This window comes from Anomaloglossus baeobatrachus, chromosome 7 (assembly GCF_048569485.1).
Source record: "Anomaloglossus baeobatrachus isolate aAnoBae1 chromosome 7, aAnoBae1.hap1, whole genome shotgun sequence".
In the NCBI taxonomy this organism is placed as follows: domain Eukaryota; kingdom Metazoa; phylum Chordata; class Amphibia; order Anura; family Aromobatidae; genus Anomaloglossus; species Anomaloglossus baeobatrachus.
The window spans coordinates 58,573,768-58,596,302 of record NC_134359.1 but is presented as its reverse complement, the minus strand read 5'-3'; the positions used below and the strand labels follow the sequence as shown (position 1 = coordinate 58,596,302).

The 22,535-nt window shown below is 41.7% G+C and overlaps 1 protein-coding gene across 3 annotated transcripts in view; it reads right to left on the bottom strand.

Annotated features, from left to right (window-relative positions):
• Window positions 1-22,535, bottom strand: part of METAP1D (methionyl aminopeptidase type 1D, mitochondrial) — a 247,847-nt gene that overhangs the window by 9,334 nt on the left and 215,978 nt on the right. For all 3 annotated transcript variants that reach the window (XM_075318866.1, XM_075318867.1, XM_075318868.1), the window contains one exon: window positions 13,457-13,554. In XM_075318866.1, coding sequence (XP_075174981.1) covers window positions 13,457-13,554 — 98 coding nt within the window. The remainder of the gene's footprint in view (window positions 1-13,456; window positions 13,555-22,535) is intronic.

Sequence of the window (22,535 nt, the reverse complement as noted above, 5' to 3'; positions counted from 1 at the left end):
TGCATCTAAAACAGTGAGGGACCTGACAGCAACACAGATGACTGCGTGAGAGCCCATCCACCATCAACACTTGCCAACTGTAATTGTTTGGGGTCTCGGGAGTGCGATTTTTATTTTCTTATTTTGGGGGTGGCAGCAAGTGTCTGCTTTCTTGGGTGTTTCTGCTTTCTTTTGGGGCGTGTCTGCTTTCTTTTGAGGATGTCTACCTTATTTGATGAACAGTCTTGCTGCATTCTTTCATTTTTTTCTAGCTGCTTGGACACTTCTTTATGGAACCACAAGTAGGGCTTATTTTTGGAGTAGGGCTTATATTTAAGCATGCTCAAAAAGCCCCAAAATCCTACTTGGGATTTATTTTCAGGGTAGGCCTTATTTTTGGGGAAACATGGTAGTTTATAGTGTAAGCAGTCAGATAATTACAGGTTTAAGTGCCATAAGAAGACAAAAATATAAAAGGAAAAAGGAAAATAATAAAAAAAGTTTTAAATTAAAATTACTCTCTTTTCTATAATCACAATAATCAATTATAAAATAAAAAAACACATTTAGTATCACTGCATCTGTTAAAGTCTGGTATATTACAATTAACCCATAAAGTTATCGCTGGAAAGAGAAAAAAAAAATTCTAAACGCCAGAATTTGGGATTTTTGGACACCACACCCTCCCCTCAAAAAAAGAAACAAACAAGCACCCCAAATGCTGTATGTACTCAATATTGGTATCAGTAAAACTGATAGCTCACCCTGCAAAAAACAAAGACAAAAGACCTCACCGCTCTATTGAAGGAAAAATAAAAAGGTTAAAAAAACCATGAAGTTTCAGTATACAATGTGTAATAATAATATACATTAGAACTTGGTTAAGAGAAGTCTAGACCTGAGACCTAATAAAAGGCTGGAGTTGTTTTTCTTTTTTTTTTGTTTTGTTTTTTAATTAAATTGGTTCCATTAATATGGTGCATAACAGATATCAGATCTTGCAACTCCTTCCAGTCACAATTAGTTCCATTTTGGAAGTCCCGTGCCCACGGCAGAGCGTGGAAGTTAATGTAGTTCTCTACTGTCACAGTTCATCCATGCCTCCTCCTTACAATCTCCATGTATCCTATGATCACATATGGACGCTGCAACCACATGATCCATGTATTAATGGACAGTTGTTTAATGGCAATTTCGGAAACCCGTTTAGTGGGCACATGCCCTATTTGGTCTCATGTTAAAGGGTTGATATTTAAAGAGGTGGTTCACTACTTTGCAATAGTGACCACATCTCTGCAAACCTAATAGGGAAGACTTTTTCTAAATACCTTGTTCAGCCAATTCTGCCTGTGAGTGGCGCTATTACGGTCCGCTCATCAGCATGTAGTGACCCCCTGGGCTCCATGACCTCTAGGATCTGGTGATGTCATGTCAACTTCTAGTTGACCTGACATCACAGAGGCCGGCTCCAGTCTTCCTGAGTGAATGCGTGTGTGCAGCTTTTCATTGGTCACAGCCCAGTATCGCTTATGCTTGCGGCGCTCTGCCGTGAAGGATCGCGCACACGAGACATACAGCACTGTGACGCTGGACTGTGAGGAGCGGTGAAATGCCGCCCACAGCCCAGTCACTCAGGAAGACTGGGGCCACCTCGGTAATGTCGGTCAACTGGAAGTTGACGTGACATCACCAGATCCCAGAGGTCACGGAGCTCTGGGGGTCAATTCATAGGAATGAGCGATCCACAATAGCGGACACAGACAGAATTGGCTGAACAAGGTATTTAGAAAAAGACTTCCCTATCAGTTTTACAGGCATGTGGTCACTACCGCAGAGTAGGGAACCACCCCCTTTAAGTTAAAATATTTGGGAGAGGTTACGAATTATATTTGTGGAGGTCACCAGGACAAACTTCCATAACAATCTGTAAGTCTCTCCCCTTATTTCTACAATGTAAATTTGCAAAATAAACTCTTGCTACCGAAAAACATCTGTATTGTTTCAAACTTGAGTATAATCACAGCCCTGCTACGACTGTTCTTTGCACCGCCTGCTGCTTTATATAGAAGCCATTTGTACACCGATGCCAAATTACGTGAGTGGACTGAATCCACGCAGGAAGCAGGCAACGTTTCATGGATGTGACTATTATGAGCTCCACTTTGAGCCTTGTGTCACTGTCATCTAAGAATGGATTAGCACACTTGAATGCAGCCATAGTTTCTCAAACACATGCCTGTTATGTAATACACGGGAAAATTTGTAGTTTTTTACATATTTGTCCCAAAGTTCAAGTCAAAAGTTTAATCTAAGCTGAGCATGGACCTTCACAACCTGAACATCAGTTCCATGACTGAAGTTATTGTGATGTGTGTGGGAGAAAGGTGTAATACAACCCCGTAAAAATAAGTATAAATAATAAATTTTCTAAACCAATATGGAGCACAGACTCTCACCAATGACAACTTTAACTAATGGTGTCTCAGGAGAATCCTAGAAGTAAACTTTTATTTTACATATTTAGGTGGAAGAAGAATTGCCAGACGTTTCTTGGAAGGAGGCAGTGACCTAAATCTGTTAAATATCTCTCCAATTACTGATCATTAGTTTACCAAATAGAAAATATATTCCCTTAGCTCAAGAATGTTGGATTTCCGGTGGTTTCAGTTATGCTATGTTATCAGAGGTCTAACAATAAGACATCTTTGGTCAGGAAGAGGAAGAAAGTCCAGCAAAGGATCCACATGGTACCCCTGAATGTGGATCCTTAGCTGGACTTTCTTCCTCTTCCTTTAATATGGTGTAGTTCAGACCCTCTCCGGGTGTGGAACACCAGGGGAACAACGCTATCTACCATTACGAGATTGGTGACCTGACTTATTACTTTATTTTTTCTATCAGGATCTTATTGATCCTTAAGGCAATTGCCAGTACAATACTATGTCGTAGGGCTCTTTTCCACTTGCGAGAGACTCGAGCGTATCTCGCATCGCATCTCCCGGCATGGCGTGCCTCTTTCCCGACGGGAGCGTCTCAGCTGCATAGAAATAGATGCAGCTGACCCGCTCCTGTCGGAAGAGAGGGAGGCCATGGCGGGTGATGCGATGCGAGACACGCGCGAGTCTCTCGCAAGTGGAATCCTGCCCTTAAGGGCATAAACAAAATGCATAAGAGAAACAAGAAAAAATAAATAAAAATGTCATAAAATAAAACAAATCTATTAAACATACAATAAAAAATATATATAAATTGGAAATCATGGGCATGACATGCATGAAAAAACCATGCACGTGTGGGCAGGAGTAATGTGAAAGTATGGTAGTAAAGAAACATAGAAGATGTATTAACTGCTTATGACAAATGGCTTCTTGTCAATATTTATAAATGCTTAAAAAGGGTAAAATTGTTTGTAAAGCAAGAGGTCATGTTCATATACTTTATCACTTTTTTCCCCAAACACTGACTCCATAGGCTTCCAAAACAATAGAAATCCACAGGATTTGAAAAGAAATTCCTACCATACTTTTGTCAAGAGCGTACTCTACTATATTGCAGTGAAGTGCAATATCTACTGCCTACTATCTATATAGCATGGGCCAAAAGTGACCATCAACATTGTTCACTTAAAGGAGCATTCCCATTTAGATAATTTGTGGCATAACTACAGGCTAATGCATGGTAGATGCAGTGTTCACCAATGGGACCTGCGCCTATCTCAATAACCATATCCTGCAGTGAGCTGGAGGAAAAAAAGCGCAATCTGGGGTTTATCCGAGAGAGATGATTAAAAAAATGTTGGATATGCTCATCTTGGCAGGTTGTGTGAGTCACAGCCAACTGGAAATGACCAAAATGACAGCTGCAGCACCCCACGAATGTAACGGCAAACAACAGAAGAATAAGAATGGGTATGATTGCCGCGCTGCCGTAGTCAGACAAACATCCAGGAGTAGGCCAATAGTGATTTATTTCTATGCGTTTCAGAGAGAACACTCTAAATCACTATTTACCTACTCCTGGATGTTTCTCTGACTACGGCACCATGGCAATCATACCCATTCTTCTTCTCCTGGTGTTTGCAATAACCATGTCCTGAAGCACCCTATCAGTGGAAACGTAATGGGAGGTCCCATTCATTTAGACAACCTTTTTAAAAGGGAACCTGACAGTTGATATATGCTGCCAAATCCAGGCGGTGCATGCATCTGCCACTGACTGTATGATCTCACCCAGGTATGTTTGTCTCTGAAACACTGCGAGATTTCAGAGAAGAATATACTTTAAAAGCTGTCGGGAACTGAGCCGCAGTGTAGGCTAGTTGGGAAGGAGGGTCCATGGTGGTTTCTCCCCGCCCATTAACCTGGATTGACAGGTCTCTTCCTACATGCACTTATAGGTCAGTGGATTGAGCAGCTGTCGGGTTCCCTTTAACGGAAAGCAGCACACTATAGGGCCTTATTCTTGAGACAGATGCGGATCTTTGTCATGAAGCCCCACATCAGCTATACATTTATGTCATATTCCATCTATATACCAAAAATATCCAAGATGCGAATAACGCTTTAAAATATAACCACTTGTCTTCTGGTACCAAGGAAGACAAAATGCCCACAAGACTATCCTACAAAGCGTTCCCCAGGAGTTAGTAATATACACTAGTTATACAAAGTTAGGGGTATTTTAATTTTGGGCGAAATGTCGGGATGATCCTATTATGCCCTCTAACCTTTTCAGGTGAACCTAATGTGACCTTCTCTAGTCTTTTGGATGCTCATGTCCAACGTTTCAGTACTTTCTGCACAACTTGCTGTTCTCTAACAAGGAGCTTAATGGCGAAATTCCCAACAGTTGTTAGATTCATGAATCGCCCAATACATTTCACAGTTCAATTAGAATTGGTATTACACAGTCCTCCTCATCATGCTATTCACATTTTGACTTAAAAACCAAGACGACACCTAACAATTGATCAGCAGTACTTCGCCATTTTGAGGCTTCAAGCAGGATGTTCTGAGACAGAAGTGGACACTGAGCTTAGTGTCACAGAGTGTCATCAGCAGGTTATAACAAATCTACAGAGAGACCGGAAAAGTCACAGAAAGGCACAGAAGTGGACGTCCTTTGGCCACATCCCACACTGATGACCGCTTCATTGTGAACAATGCTCTTTGGAACTGAATGATGAATGCCAGAGAACTCCAGGCACATTTAAGTGAGGTGAAAGGCACCCAATTGTCAATTCAGACCAACTGCAACCATTTACATCAGCGTGGTCTGCGTTCCAGATGACCTGCAAGGGTAGCTGATCATACCACTAGGCACAGGTGTAATCGTCTTTCTAGATGAGGCACTTGTGGGCCCGAGTGCTGCTCACTGATGAAAGTCTAAGCAGAAATGATGGATGCCAACAATGTTGGCCATGTCAAGGAGAGCCCTATGCATCAGCCACTGTTGTCACCAGACGAGCCTTTGGTGGTGGTGTTACAGTGTGGGCTGGTGTGTCTTGTCTATACAGAACTGCCCTCCACTTTGTGAATGGTACAGTGACAAGGCTCTACTACTGGAATAAGATCATTAATCCAGTCATTGCGCCTCTGCGTGAACAGCCCAGGCCTAATTTTATCTTCATGGATGACAATGCTCTAGCTCATCGAGGTCGCATCATTAGGGAATGGCTGCTGGAGACTGGGGGATCTCCAATGGAGCGGCTGCACTTTCTCCAGACCTGAATCCCATAGAAACCTGTCGCCATGAAGAGGCCGTAACTCTGTACCCCAGAACCTCAATGACCTGAGGGCCACCTGTCAAGAAGAGTGGGCTTCCATGCCTCAGTGACAATAACTCCACTTATGAACAGCAGGAGACGTCGTCGTTAGCTGTAATTGATGCTCAAGGCCACATTACAAGTTTCTGAGACGGTGACATTTTGGGGGGTATACCCACCAATGTTGTTTGCTTTTGTTTCAATAAATTGTTTGAGATTAGGAAATCACCATTTCATGCTTCTACTTAAATGCCTGACTTTGATGATTAAATATCTCTGTAGCGTGAACATTTTATATAAATTTCATCTGGAAGCCAACTATCCCTAACTTTTGGAGAGTAGTATACATCATCAAGCCAAGGCGATCTATGCTGTCAGTGTGGGTTTTTAGTGCACATACACTATACACCCACTGTATGTTACATTGGTAGAAATAAAGAAGTAAACATTCACCTTGATGATTTAACATTAGTGTTAAATCATCAAGGTGAATGTTTACTTCTTTATTTCTTCTACTTTTCAGTTTACCCACTGTATATGACCTAATCTAATGTATAATGTTCTTCTGTCAACTCTACTGTCTTGTCAATTAAGTAATTCATGTTATTATTTAAGTTGTGCTGCTGTGATACCATAATTTCCCACGGGATCAATAAAGTGTATTGTATCGTATCGTATCGTAACCAAGTTCTGGGAAATGTAATTATGAAATAATTAGAGAACTTCTACAACATTAGAATAGGCCAAAAAGGTATATATATTTCCTTGCTTCTGCATGATAAGTCTTGAAATGTCTGGGAATACCGGTAGATGAGAGATTCACACTTGAAGACACATAAGACCTCCAATCCTTCATCATAGGCCTACAGTCTATAATATTCATCATTATTAAATTAAGAAGAACTCACAAGCACTGTAATTGAGATGCATATCATACTCTTCCCACTGATCAATTCACCGTACATGTCATCACTATTTCATTTACATGATCTCTTCTTCATATAGCATGTCGTTCGGGAAGCCATGAAGAAGCGGAGCTCACCGGTACATGCAGATTAATACACATCCTCAGCTTCAGTTTCATAAAATGACACACTGGAAACCACAATTCTGCTGTTTTTTAGGAAGCTTTTAACTTAGTAAATGATTATCATAACTGTTTTAAGTACAAAAATATCAAGTCCTAAAATAATTTGTCTTTAATACTTCTAGAATAGCCAAACAAGGTATTTTTTCATCGATCTCCCAGCATCTACCCACTTATAAGACATCTAGTGTATGGTACAATTGTAGACTTGAGTTAGCCCTTACTATGTCGGCATTTTAGAAGGGATGGTAGTGCCCTGCAGCCAGTGCAGTGAGAAAGTATAGCTGGTCGCTTCCCCCCCACCCCCCCGTAAAAACAATTTTCGGAGGTCTCAGGAGGTAGATGTGGCATCTTGACTAATAAATAGAGTGTCAAAAGAGTAAGGAGACCGGGCACCGCTAATCCACAAAAGAAAGGCTGCTGCTCATTCATTCCTGGAAGGCATAAGAGCCGGGTGCACATCCCAGGGCGTAGGCCATATGAAGAGATCCAGAAAAGACGGAAACAGATGGCACTCAGACAGCATCCAACGCCGGACGACGACGAGCAGTTTCGCACCTTTGTGCTTCCACGGGACCCGTGGAAGAACAACGGTGCGAAACGGCTCGCCGTCGTCCGGCGTTGTGACCCTGTCCTCACCCTCCCCCACCACCTGTACCCCTTGGTATGAACACTGAATAAATCTACCATTTGGATGCCGTCTGAGTGCCATCTGTTTCCGTCTTTTCTGAATAAATGGAATGTGTCAATTGTTTATATGTCAAACATATTTTTAAAAGATAGATTTTTAAATTTTCCAAGTCCCTATATTTAAAAATATATTAAAGCTTTAACTCGAGCCACTGAGCTCCTAATAGGTCTTTTAGGTTTTTAAGTATTTTATCAGTCCTATCATTACCATCATAAGCAGGATTACAAAGATAACACAAGATCTACCATTCAGAATTGGTGATGGTCACAGCTTACCTTCTCCCCCTCTCTGTACATTGACTACTCCACAGGTGACAGAACATGTCTACATCATTGTCCCATAGAACACAATGGCTAATCACAATGGACAATTGCTTCCTATGCTCCATGTGACATATCTCTGAATGCTGTTAACGGACGCTTAAGAAAGATGGAGGTCGGCACAGAAAATAGAATTTAACATTCTACCATTAGATAACAAAAAGACATTAGAAAATCAAATAATAGGTTTCACACTCAATTAGTAAAAAATATATATAAAAGAGGTTGTTTGTGATGAGACATCTATTTTGAAAGGTTTCTCAAGGATGACCCCATTTTGAATACTAATAGGACAACAGTAATGATTGGTCTCAGAGCTGCGTTGTGTGGACCTGTGAAGTGACTGTGGTTTATTAACATCCACGAAACACCATTACTGGCAGTAATTACAACCATCCAATGCTCACATCTGGAGAATATGTAATAACAACCCTGAGGAAAAATACTCTAAAATAGAAAAGGTAAGTAAATAATGTAAATATTTTTGTTTTTGATGGACCTGATTTCTTTTTTCCTGTTTGACCTTCTCACATTTTTGTAAAACAAAAAACATTCAATTGATAATAGACGACTAGTGATAAGCGAGCACTACTGTGCTTCGGTACTTGGTACTCGTACCGAACAGTTGGATGGATTCAACTCATGCACTTGAGTATAATGGAAGTCAATGGGGAACCCAAGCATTTGATCCAGATGGTAGTGCTCACTCATCACAATAGATGACATTTTTTTTGTAGGTGGATCTTTGTTAAGCACTTCATTTTGCACTTTGTTTTAGGGAACCTGGCAGCTATTTCATGTTGCCAAAACCGTGGGCAGAATGAATCAGTTTGGCTGTGCGATTGGAGCCAGGTCTAGTTGTCTTTGGAATGCTCCGGTGTTTCGGAGAAGAATACGTTTGAAGACCTGTGGACCATAAGAAGAGACTACACTAGTCCAGTGCTGTCCTTGGAGGGATTATGCCCACACCTCTCTAGTTGACTGACAGATCTCTTCCTTTGCACACATGGATGAGACCCATCAATCACCTGCACCGGTGCCTATTAGCTTACACTACAGAACCTTGTTCTGCTCTTAATAGATTCCAACACATTACATGACTTTGATTTGTCCTTAGCAGGGCAGAGCAAAGTGCGCCTGCGCTTCAACTGCACCAGCACAAGATTTGCAGGGATCTGTGGATAACGTAAGATGCATCTTCCACATCAATCAAGGCAGGAGCAGGGATGGACATATCATTGGTGTAACCTGTGCAATTACCCATTTCTAACTCCAAAACATGTGGAATTGTGCATTACGATGAGCTCTTAGGCTGCAAAGGTCCTATATACTGTTCCTGTACAGTGTTCGTCGGTGGGCAGGAGGATGACAATTCTGCCGATAGAGGAAGTGTAGATCCGAAACCACTGATGCCCATTGGATCAGACTATGCTGAGTAGCATACAGTATGCAGACTTCTAGAAGGTATTTTTTGGGATATCCAGGGGAAGGTGGGGGTATTACACAGGTGGATGGGCTGCTGCAATAGACAGGTTAAAGGTCGTGGCTTTAGTTTATATTGAGAAAATCTGGAAACAGGTTCCTGTTAAGCATTTGTGGCACTGAGTCTCTCTGTTTTGTCTTCTTTTCCAGGATATCTACAATGTTTAAAGATGAAGATAACTGATCTGAGTTGCAGCACATAAATGTGTTGCATTTTTGGAAGACCCCTTATCTTTTCCTGTGTGTGATGTTGTGAGGATATACCTGTATGTGTAATGGAGCCATTGTCACAATATGCAGAGGTTGGCCTCAACAGTTTTTCAGCATCTGAAGGGTATGTGCACTGATGTCATGTCTGGTTTGTTATGTCATATACCTATGTACATGGGAGAGTTCAGGCTGCACTGTAGTGGCTGAACTTGTGTTGTACAGATCTATCCTCCGTCAGCTTGTGAACCTGCATGTTCGGAGATCAGTGGGTGTTCTCTGTTCAGCTAAATTTTTCTCTCTTCCCCTCATTCAAGGTGACTATACAAATTAAGTAGCTGTTGGCCAACAGCTATACCTGCCGACTAGCCCAAACATGGAAGGTTGGTTCGTAAACTCCTACCAGAAATACCTTTGTAAGATTCGATGATGAAATTCAACATGCCCATATGATGTCGGGAGGAAAAGTCAGCAGACCCCTATAGGCATAAAATAGTCGTTGGATCCCACCAAAAATTAGAAGGTTTACTTCAACCTAGTCTTTAACACCAATATTCCTGTATAAGCCGTGAAGTCAATGAAAAAATACCTTTCCCAGGGATGTGTATGATGTTTGATATGAACATAGCTACCCAGTTTGACCACAGTTCTCAAGAGCAGAATAGCAAGAAAAATGAATGACTGAAGGATCGGACTACACACAATTACAGTTGAGTGAACCCGACATTCAGTGTTCATACTGAATAGAGAGGAGTGAACCTTTGGAAGTTCGGTTCGGAGGGTTCAGTTGAACTTTATCTAAAGTTCGGATTGTGGCCCTGACTTGACTCGAATGTCAATAGAAGTCAGTAACTGGGCAGCTCAGGTCTCCGGCCAAATGCAGACAGCCATAAACAGAACACTTCCGGGGGCAGGTGAGAGGGTGTGTGTGTGTGTGTGTGTGTGTGTGTGTGTACACATACTACATCTGATAACACTGATTTTACCCCCAGTGTGAGCCATTCAAACACTGGAAGCAGCGCACACTGGGTCGAGTACCAAGAGTACCCGAGCACAGCCCTGATCGCTTGAGTGGTTTGCACTCGTAACTTGCTCAAACTTCGAACCCGAACTCTATTTTTTCATTTGTTTATTTGTACCCAAACTTCAAAAATCGAACTTCAGGTTCGTTCATCTCTAGTACCGAATACAGATTTACCAAAAACACAGAATTCGGATGCTCACCACTCGAACGAGCATCGCTGTGCTCGGGTACGCTTGGTGTTCAGCCCAGTAAGAGCTGGCTCACACTGGGGGTAGCAACAGCTATCAGATGTAGTATGTATCCCCCCCAAAAATTAAAAAGCCCCACCCATTTGCCGCGGAACTGTTCTGTTTATGGCTGGCTGCTTTTGGGTGGAGACCCGAAATGCCCAATTAGTGAGTTCAATTGGTGTTTAAGTCAAGTCCAGGTCTCAAACAGAACTTTATGAAAAGTCCAGCTGAACTCACCGTACTTCCACAGGTCCACTCATCTCCACACACAATGTTTGCAGTCTGTATCACGGATTTGCAGCTGCAACAACCTAACACACTTATACACTTACATTTTGCATAGGATCTACGTACACAGAACAGTAGATGTTAAATCAAGACTATTTGCAATTCCAGATTTTGGAATATCGTCAATGAACAAAAAGCATCAAGGAGCCCGTGCCCTTACAGATGACATTCCACCATTGTGTCCATCAGAGAGCAAATGTAAAAGCTTTCAGTATTGTACTTTTCACGTCTCCGTCCTGCCAGTCACTGAGCAGACTACAGAAAACAGTAGAGCATAAGAAGCCGTAATTAAAAGATCCCAGTCATGTAGGAGAATTAAAGCAAAGTGGCAGAGCAAAGCGAGTGCTGGAGATAACACAAGTGTGCAGTAAAAGATCAGAGCCATAAGTGCTGGCAGAAGGTTGTGAAGTCTTGAATGAGAGGAGGGGAATTTTACAATTAACGCAGATGTGAATAGAAAGTTGGCAGCAATGAATATATATAAGAGGTAATGATCCTGTGACTAACAATGATATTCCGAATCCATTGCAATAATACAAGGGATCCTTCACCTAATACACACTACACTGCAGCGCTCGTATGTCTGTAGATCCAGGGGGCATCGCCCGCCTCATATTGTTCTTGCATTGCACTTACATGAAATTTTCAACATCTGCAAATCTGATCTCCTTATAAGATTTTTTTTTGGTTTCTTGCTGCCAACACAAATATCTAAGAGAGACATTGGTTGTCATTCGTACAATGTTGCCATTGTTAGGCATGGGGAAGGTGAATGGAAAAGGTAGCACAATACACATCTTTTCTTTCAAACACTTAAAGGGGAAAGCACCTTAAAATGTTAGATTAAATTACACGATACATTTCTCCTGTGAGTGTTTGCAGAGAATATTTCATCTTGGACCCGAGCCAGAATTCCATACATTCCACTGATGGAAAGTCTGAATGGCTTTATGCCTTGTGACATTATTCTGTACCGATGCGTCATGGAGAAGTGGTCTCATGTAGAGAAGAGTGGATCAGGCAAAATTAGAATTCGCCTATTCGTGTGTTATTTCTTGGGAAATTCGATTCGCAGAGTTGTTGTTATTCTTTGCAAATTTAAATTTCCTTGTTATGCTGTGGGGTTTCTCCAGATCCCAAACCATAAAAAGAATAAGAAAAACCTTATACTCACCTCACCGCTCACCTCTCACCTCTCTGTCCCATCCAGTGCTTCCCGCCATTCATCCGTTCCTCACGGCAAATTCTGATCCCCTGCTGCTAACACTGAGCCGGGACGTCAGCTTTCATGAGACACGGGAGGATTCTGTGCAAGGGTGTGGAAGGTCATGGCGTTATAACCTCAGTGTAACAGGCCCAGGGATTCCAGTGCAGTCAACGGGGGATCAGAAGATGTGGAGAAGACCGGATGGGTGGCGGAGAAGACTGGATGGGTGGCGGAGAAGACTGGATGGGTGGCGGAGAAGACCGGATGGCTGGCGGAGAAGACCGGATGGCTGGCGGAGAAGACCGGATGGCTGGCGGAGAAGACCGGATGGCTGGCGGAGAAGACCGGATCGCTGGCGGAGAAGACCGGATGGCTGGCGGAGAAGACCGGATTGCTGGCGGTGAGTAAAGTTGAGCAAACCTTGGGAGGTTCGGTTCGCTAGCCACAATTGAACCGAACCTCCAATGGTTTGAACTTGCTCGACCCTGTTTAAAAACACCGATTGGCAGTTTGAGTCTCTGCCCGCATACAGCTAGCAATAAGCAGATCACTTCTGGGGGAGAGTGGGCAGGCTTTTTCAACTTTTTTTTCCTTGTTGCACACTACATGTGATTACGCTGTTGTTACCCCCAGTGTGCGCCATTCAAACACTGCAAGAGGCTAGCACAGGGCTAAGCACAAAGCGCATACCTGGTCACAGTGATGCTTGTGAGAATTAAGTTCGCACATAAAGCATCCAAACTCAGAACCCAAGCTCTGTTTTTTAAGTTGGTGTTCGGTTTGAAAATCGAACCTCAGGTTCACTCATCTTCAGTGGTGAGTAGCAGAGCTGTCAGAGATGTGAGTGATAGGGCGATAATTGTTTAACTTTTTGATAGTCCTTTATGGTTCAGAAAAATAGCTGAATGTTCAATCCAAGCAAAAGCGAATGACAAAGAAAAAAAATTCTGCATTTTAGCCAAAGTATAATTCAGTCATATTAAAATCTATTCGCTCATCTCTAGTCACATGCCTTTACACACTGGCATGAAATATTCAAAAAGGTGACCAGATTTTTTTTTTTTTAATATGAGATCTATTTGAAAATTAGCTACCAATGGAGCACGGACATGATGTGCAATATATTACATTTCCCTACCAGATATCCCAATACCCTTATTGTATATACATTGCTTACCATGATGCCATATTTCAGGATGCCCGTGAAAATAAGATCCAATTCCATGACCAATAAACTGAGGGCAGACTGTGAAATTGTTCTCTTTGGCAATCCGGCTATAGAATGAAGAAATACAAAATAAACCGTCATTAGGAGTGGCCACAGGGTAGATATGACTTGCAATACTGTTAAGACTCACATCTTGATATGGTTAGATATTTTATTTTGAATTTTGAAACAAGCATTCAAAAAAATAATTTCCTGATTAATTAAAGGGCGCTAATAATTTTGAGATGTTGACAAGTAAGAAAATTGTAAATTGTTGAGGGTCAGGGTGTCGAACCCCTTTCTTATTGCTAAATGAAGGGGCCGAGGAGCTCAGCTAACCACTGTACTTCTACTGTCCACTTCTTATTGGAGAAAGGAGCAGGTAGGGTCAGGATCCAAAAACTTTCTATAAATCCGAACACCATTCACTCCTAGAGCAAGACAAAAATATAGGGGCATAGTGCTCATTTAGACACTACTTCCCCTTCATTTTAGCAGTCAATTGTCTCCGCATCCAAACCTCAACAATCAAATCTTTTGTCATTTTGTCAAAATAGTTGATGCCCTTTAAGTTCTAATTTCACTTCGTTTACCATTTGTGTTATATTTTTAATATTTATATAAAAAAAAACAAAAACAAAAGTTTAAATAATTTTAATTGCGGAGTGGTCAAATAATAAACTGAAGGTGGCGTTATAATAAAAACCTCTTAACATTTAAAAAAATCCTATCCCAATATGTAGTAGGTATAATAATAATAATAATAATAATAAAAAATATAATATTATTATTAGCAAATACCTCCAATTAGAAATGTAGTAGTTCTCCATATATACTCATGTCTCTTACCTCATGTGCAGGGCATTGCAGCTTAGGTGTTCATGGTTATAACCACTAGCAACTAACTGTCACTATAAAGAACAAAAAATATCTATTGGCAATATATTACATATACTATATATAAAAAGCAGAGCAGACAAAACGCGAAACGCGCGTCTGGGTCCTCCTGTTGCCTTCATTCACCTTTAAAAGGTAATATTAGATCTTATGGTCCAGGTAGCACTGGCTTTTTTACCTTTATATATAGGTCATTTTTTTTTACTTACCGGATCTATTATCTACTTAGCTTGCACTATTTGATTCTAAATGCAGGCACAGCATCCGACCGGTTCATTTTTTTGTATACTTACCAATAGGAACACGTCCACAGTATATATAGTTTTTTGGGTCTTTACGGTCAGGGTTCTCTTTATATGAGATACAGTAATATCCTTGTATAGAAATTGTGACTTTGGTATTACTAATCACATCTGACTTAATTATTGATGTCTATTGTCCTTTTCAAACACTGTTGTGCTAATTGTACTTACTTTTACGTTTGCTTGGACCTTTGATTTTTAACAGTATTTAATAAAAGCATGTTTTAATCTGAGTACAGTTAGTTGCTAGTGGTTATAATCATTCATACCTAAGGTCTTGCAATGCCCAGCACATGAGGTAAGAGACATGGCTATATTAGGAGAACTATACTACATTTCTTTATTTACTTGCTCGAGGTTATAATTATTCATACCTAAGGTCCTGCAATGCCCTGCACACTAGGTAAAAGACATGGCTATATCAGGAGAACTATACTACATTTCTTTAGTTAGTTGCTAGTGGTTGTAACCATGAATACCTAAGGCCCTGCACATGGGGAAAGAGAAATTGCTATATCAGGAGAACTATACTACATTTCTTTAGTTAGTTGCTAGTGGTTGTAACCATGGATACCTAAGGTCCTGCAATGCCCTGCACACAAGGTAAGAGAAATTACTATATCAGGAGAACTATACTACATTTCTTTAGTTAGTTGCTAGTGGTTATAACCATGGATACCTAAGGTCCTGCAATGCCCTGCACATGAGGTAAGAGAAATTGCTATATCAGGAGAACTATACTACATTTCTAATTGGAGGTATTTGCTAATATTATTACTACACTTACTACATATTAGGGTAAGATCTATGAGATGGGAATTACCCCTTTACATCTTTTAGCAACAACATTCTATGCTGATTAATTTTTGTTTTAAATATAACTTTTTAGCTTTTCAAATCTTTTGATACAGAGCTCCAAATTCCTTGCATAAAAGGAAAGAAATTAAATTCTGGTTGTCCTCTTAGTAGCTAACTGCGTACTGTTCTTTTTTCTGTTAAGCTCAATGTATAAATCTTATGTTTTATGCTCCTAAGTGACAGAGCAGCAGGTAGAGCCGCGTTTGGGAAAGATATTTCATATTGTTCCACAAAATCAATGCAAATAAAGCTCTAGACATGTAACCCAACAGGAAAATCCACACCCAGCTGCATAAAAATGGTAAGACATGTCTTTTGAAACACTTTGCAGGCTATATAGATCATTTCTGGTACAGTTCTGGATGAATGGTACGGCTGGACGTCTGCCTTCAATCAACCGATGAAAACTAAAGGAAAACACTGTTGCTGCCGCAGGAAACATCCATATTCTTGCCACTAGAATTCGCTGTACGGACCTGGAAGCTGTCAGAAAACTAATTCACGGATATCAGAAAAGAGTTACAGAATGTACTACTAATAAAACGTAACCTGGCGGAGTGTTTGCTATGGAGCACCCCTGTAGAGGCGGCACTGTTTGTTTTTAAGTGGGCGTCCATGGTGAGTAGACGCTCAGCATGCCGCTGCTTACAATGTTATTAGGTGGGTAGACCTGGCTTCACCACTCCAGGGCGCTATTGGGGAGAAAAAAAAAAAAGTAAAAGTGATTTTGTCTCTTTAAAGGGTTATTTCCTTCTCAGAGATTCTATCCCCCATATATTGTAGGTGTCATAATTATATTAGCAAATACCTCCAATTAGAAATGTAAAATAGTTCTCTTGATTAGCTAGGTCACTTACCTCATGTGCAGGGCATTGCAGGTGCCTAGGGGGCACTCACTGCGAGTGGGAGAAAAGCGATTCCGGCAGCTAAATAGGAAAGGGTTCTTTACAGTTAGAGCAGTCAGACTGTGGAAAGCCGACCACAAGAGGTAGTAATGGCAGATACTAGAACAGCTGTTAAAAAAGGGCTGGATGATTTCCTCAGTACACAACATTGTTGGTTATAAATGACTTAGTGACCAAATGTAGAACTGGTGGAGGAAGGTTGAACGAGATGGGCCTAGGTCTTTTTTCAACCTAAGTAACTATGTAACTATGTAAGGTATCCATGGTTATAACCACTAGCAACTAACTAAAGAAATGTAGTATAGTTCTTCTGATATAGCCATGTCTCTTACTTCATGTGCTGGGCATTGCAGGACCTTAAGTATCCAAGCCTATAATCACTAGCAACTAACTAAAGAAATGTAGTAATTCATGGTCAAGGGTTGAACTCAATGGACTTAAGTCGACCTTCAACCTTAAACACTATGAAACCCATATAGTGACAGTTGCTTGTGGTCATAACTATGGATATCTAAGCTACTGTAATGCCCTGCACATAAGGTAAGTGACATAACTAATCAGGAGAACTATACTACATTTCTAATTGGCGATATTTGCTAATATTACTAGGGATGATCGAATACCTCAAAATATTCCGCTTCGTGAATATCCGACAAATTGGTCGCCGCTATGTGAAAATTCTATGCGCAATGTAAGTCTATGGGAAGCCCGAATAGTTCCGAATAGTCGTTATTCGGGTTTCCCATAGACTTACCCTGTGCATCGAATATTCACGAATAGTGGCGACCTATTCGGCAAATATTTGCGAAGCCGAATATTTGAGGTATTCGATCATCCCTAATTATTACAACTATTACATATTGGGATAGGATCTTAGCGATGGGAAAACCCCTTTAAATTTCTTTTTTGGCCCATGAGAAAACAAGCTACCTAGTAATTTTGCACACCTTGATAATGGGTGTCGTTATTCTTAGGCCTTACCCCCTCATTATACAAATACACATCACCTGATCTGCTTTAACCAATAAGCATTCACGTTTATACTGCTTAAAAATTGGAAAATTTGCATAAAATCTGCATTGCTGCAGCCTAACCATACAAAGTATGACATTGAATGGGGCAGAGATTAAGATACCCTGGAATGAAGGATGGAAATGTTGCATGCACGTCAAATGGATAGGAAAAAAATAAGTGATGTTGAATTGGAACTTTTTATTTTTATCTTTGTAGGTAAATGAAATATCGATTAAATCCAAACCATCCTGCACATGCCGGTCACACAAGTAAGGTTTTCAAAAGGTTTGTTATTCTGCTCAATGTTACAACCTCAGAAAATGATGCGGGACCAGCAAAGGTTAACGCTATGGTAAAAGCATAAGTGTTAGACAGAGATTACAGAAAAATATTATGCTAATCATATGCAGATGTGCGGTTATCATAAATATGCCCGATTCATTAAGACCTATTAAAATTAATTTGGGCAAATAATGTTATGCTTAATACGGAATCACTATAAATGGCACTAAGTATAATTTATGACAAATTAAATGATGTAAGTGATGGGTTTGACTAGACCGCCACATATAAGGGACATTTATAAAGCTGGCAGATTAAAAATGCAAAACTAAGAAAAACACACAGCCAACATCTTCTAGTGTTTCATATTAGTCCCAAAACGTTTGAAGTAGCGCTTTGATCAAAATGTTGCAAATGTTTGCCATTATAAAAATAGCAACAAAAAAAGGAATAAATATCCTCCAAAAATTATTAGGGTACTTTCACACTTGCGTTTTTTCCCTTCCGTCACAATCCGCCCTTTTGGAGAACAGCGGAATCCGTTAATGGATTCTGCTGTTTCCCATAGACTTGTATGGACGACAGATTGTGCCAAAAGTACCTGCGTTGCTTCCACTGGCCGACGCTGCGTGTTGCTTCCGCCGGGCGGAAGGAATGCAGCAACTAACGTTTTTTGAGCGGCGGAATCCTCTATTTTTCACTGCGCATGCTCATTTTTTTTTTTTTTTTCCAAAATCACAGAAACTTTATTTAGTCTCTAGGTGGCTGAACGTTCAGCTGAGCGCCCGGCCGCCGGCATGTGAGAGCGCTCAGCTGAGCGCCCGGCCGCCGGCATGTGAGAGCGCTCAGCTGAGCCCCCGGCCGCCGGCATGTGAGAGCGCTCAGCTGAGCCCCCGGCCGCCGGCATGTGAGAGCGCTCAGCTGAGCGCCCGGCCGCCGGCATGTGAGAGCGCTCAGCTGAGCGCCCGGCCGCCGGGTGATCAGCTGATCGTTCACAATAGTCTGCTGCCGGTAAAACTGTAAAGAAGAAAAAAAAAAAAAAAAGCTTTCCGCTGTTTTGTACGATCCGTAGCATCCGTTGTGCCATGATATGCAACGCATCCGTTGCATCCGTCACCCAACGCAATGCAACGGATGCCGTTCAACGCAAGTGTGAAACTAGCCTTACTTACAGCAAAGAAGGGCAGTAGTTGTACATCGCTGCCTCTTGCTAGAGTACAAGTTTTTGGCCTGGGCGATGTACAACTGCAGCCCTTCTTTGCCGAACGTAATACTTAATTTTTGGAGGATACTTATTCCTCTTTTTGTTGCTATTTTTATATTTAGTGTAGGGACCTACAAGCATGAGGTTCCCGTGACGAGGGTTGTAGGGTTCCGTATTCTGGCCATAATACCAACTAAAACCTCATTTTTTGTACAGGATACAGCCAGGCCCCTTTCTGTTAGGCCTTGAATATTAGAGTTCCTGTCCCTGTATGGTGCACAGATGGAGTACGGCTTGGCAGCCCGCCTGATCTAATAGTATGGGCGTCACCTAATAGGCTGCGGGCTTGTGACTGTGCATCTGCATGTGTGAACAGCGCTCTATGCAAGCTATCAGTGTGCAGTTTTATCATCCAGCAATCGCCCCCGCCATTCCATGGAAGTGTGTGTGTGATTTGCTCCTCCTGCACCTGTGATGCCTCCACTTAGTGGAGGTTTAGCTGTATCCTGCTAGAGTACTAATTTTTTTGGCCTGGGCGATGTACAACTACTGCCCTTCTTTGCCATAAGTAATGTTTGCCATTATAGGCAAACCCCATCACTTTTCAAAAAGTGGACAATATTATCAAAATGGGTCATCTGAAAAGTGGCGTACACTATAGCTGAAATGTAAGTCAGCTCGTTGCTAGCTTAGATTTCATTTTCTGGCACACATACAGCCCATAAGATGTGCCAAATTTCTGAAGGTGTGTACCTCTTAATAAATATGGCGTATCTCACTGCAGTGGGCTATAGGTTCAATACTGGTGTACAAAAAAACAACCTTATTTTTCTTTACATTTACTTAAAGTGAACCTGTCAGGTCCCTTATGCACCCAGAGCCACGAGCAGTTCTGGGTGTATATTGCTAGTCCCTGCCTAACCGTCCCTTTATCTTGTAGCATAGATAAAGAAATCTTTAGAAAAATTATTTCTAAAGATCCTTTATGATATGCTAATGAGGCCAGGGGCTAGTCACAAGGGTGTTAGTTCCTGTTCTCATTCCACCCTCTTAGCAGGTTAGCATGTCCATAAGGGTGTACTAACATGCTATTTAATGCCCATTGCCCAGCGTCATCATTGGCAGTGACGCACGTAGCTGTGTCCATTGCACCGCCTCAGACGCCAAGTTTAGGGTCAGTGCGCATGGATTAGAAGTCACAGCACTTCCGGTCATGTGCACTAGACCTCTCTAGCCAGGACGCATAGATCTGGCTTCATTGTGTGCATGATCAGAAGTGCCGGGACTTCTGATCATACGCACTGACCCTATGCCCAGCATTCTGAGGCAATGCAACAGACACAGGTACACTCACCACTGCTGATGAGGATGCTGGGCAGTGGGCATTGAATAGCATGTTAGCACGTTGATGTGGGTGTGCTAACATACCAAGAGGGCGGAATGAGTGCAGGATCTAGGTACCCAGATTATTGAGATTTACCTTGCCGTTGGTTTCCGGACTTACATGCATTGGCCAATTGATAAACTAAAAATCTAATTTTTTCATATAGCAGTAATGCAGTACCAGAGTTCACTTATACATTGATGGCATTTTAGTGTGCAGCTGTATGCATTTTGTATTCACTATGTTTTTTCAGCTGGCACCTATTCACATTTGTAGGATGTGTGGGTCAGTTTTTTTGAAGTTTGTAGTGAGTGCAGGATCTAAGCCCTTACGACTAGTCCCTGTGCTCACTAGCATATCATAAAGGAGCTTTACAAATACTTTTTCTAAAGATCCCTTTTTTTATGCTACTAGATACACGGACAGTTAGGCAGGGATTAGCAATATGCACCCAGAAACTACTAGTGGTTCTGGGTGCATAGGGGACCTGACAGGTTCACTTTAATACATTTTCCTTTACATTTACTTTAAGTGACTCGTCAGGTCGCCTATTCACTCCAACCTAGCAGCATTCACATGTGTATGCCAAAATTCCCTGGACAACCAGACCTGTGCAACGCTATTTTCTAAAATCAATGTTTAAAAAAGCATTTAGAAACGTGCGCTGTTCCTATGTCAATTAGGGCCTTGCCTAGTCAATAGGGCTTTGTTTCTTCAGACTAGTTGGCCCTCTTTACATGCTATCATGCCCCTGTGGGTGTGATAACATGATTTCCATAAACACTGCAGGTCCTGGAAATCTTGCGCATGCACGCAGCTTATTTTGCCAGCATCCGTGCACTTCAGAATCCGGGTGTACGTGCCCCGGTGTCAGAGAGGTGCAGAATCTGTTATCCTGATCATGCACAGTGCGCTTCTCTGAAGTAGGGACGCGTACAACTGGCTTCTGATGCACACTGACATTGCCGAAATAAAATCGCACACATGCGCAAGATTTCCAGGAGCTACAATGATGCCAGCTTGAAGAAATCATGTTATCACATCCACAGGGGTGCGATAACATGGAAAAGGGTCCGACTAGTCTGGGGAACAAATGCCCCATTGACTAGTCAAGGCCCTAATTAGCACAAGAACAGTATACTTTATAAATGCTTTTTTTTTTTTTTAAAACATCGATTTTAGTAAATAGAATTATACAGGGCTGGTTAGGCAGGCAATTTTGTCATACACATGTGAATGTTGCTGGGTTGGGGGGCATAGGGGACCTGACAGCTTCCCTTTAACTGGAAGTGTTTTGTTTTTTTTAATATCACAGGATTGTTGCCAAATGTCCAATGTAATAGTTAATGTAGTTTGTTCACATTGCGGAAAAACCCCTTCTCAATCATTATATCTTCCAAATGTAAAATAATAACAGCTATACTCCCCTCTGGTGCGGGCGCCGTTCCAGCGATGTCGGCATCTGCTCTCGTTGTTATGTCATGCGCCCTGCAGCCAATCACTCTCACTACCTTCAGACAAAACAGACACCCAGAAAAAGTGAAAGTGTTCTGCTGCGCTCTCACTTCCTCTAAATGTCAGTTACACCGATTGGCTGCAGGGCTTATATGCCACAACAATGTCACACTAGCTCCAAGAGAGCATGCGCCGACATCACTGGAATGGCGCCAATACTGGAGGTGGGAAGAGACAAAAAGGCAAAATATCAGCTCACCAGTGCAGGAAATGCTTCATAACTTCGATGGTGCATGGAAGCTGCAGTTCAGTTATTGGGTGAGGCAAATATGGAGGATGTAGCACAAAAGGAATCCAGCAACCGCAAGGAAAATGTCCATACGAAAACATCACATTTATTATGAAATACTTAAAGGGAACCGGTCACCACTTTTTCAGCCTATAAACTGCAGCCACCACCACCGGGCTCTTATATACAGCATTCTAACATACTGTATATAAGAGCCCAGGCCACTGTGTAGAACAGAAAAATACCCACTTTATAATACTTAACAGTCGCGCTGTGGTGGAGTTGGGCCATATGGACGTCTCCATTGTCCGGTGCCGGCGTCCCCTCTTTTGGCCATCTTCTTCCTCCTTCTGAAGCCTGTGTATATGACACATCCTACGTCATACACAAATCGCCGGTCCTGCGCAGGTGCATTACAATACTTTGATCTGCCCTGCTCAGGGCAGATTAAAGTGCGCC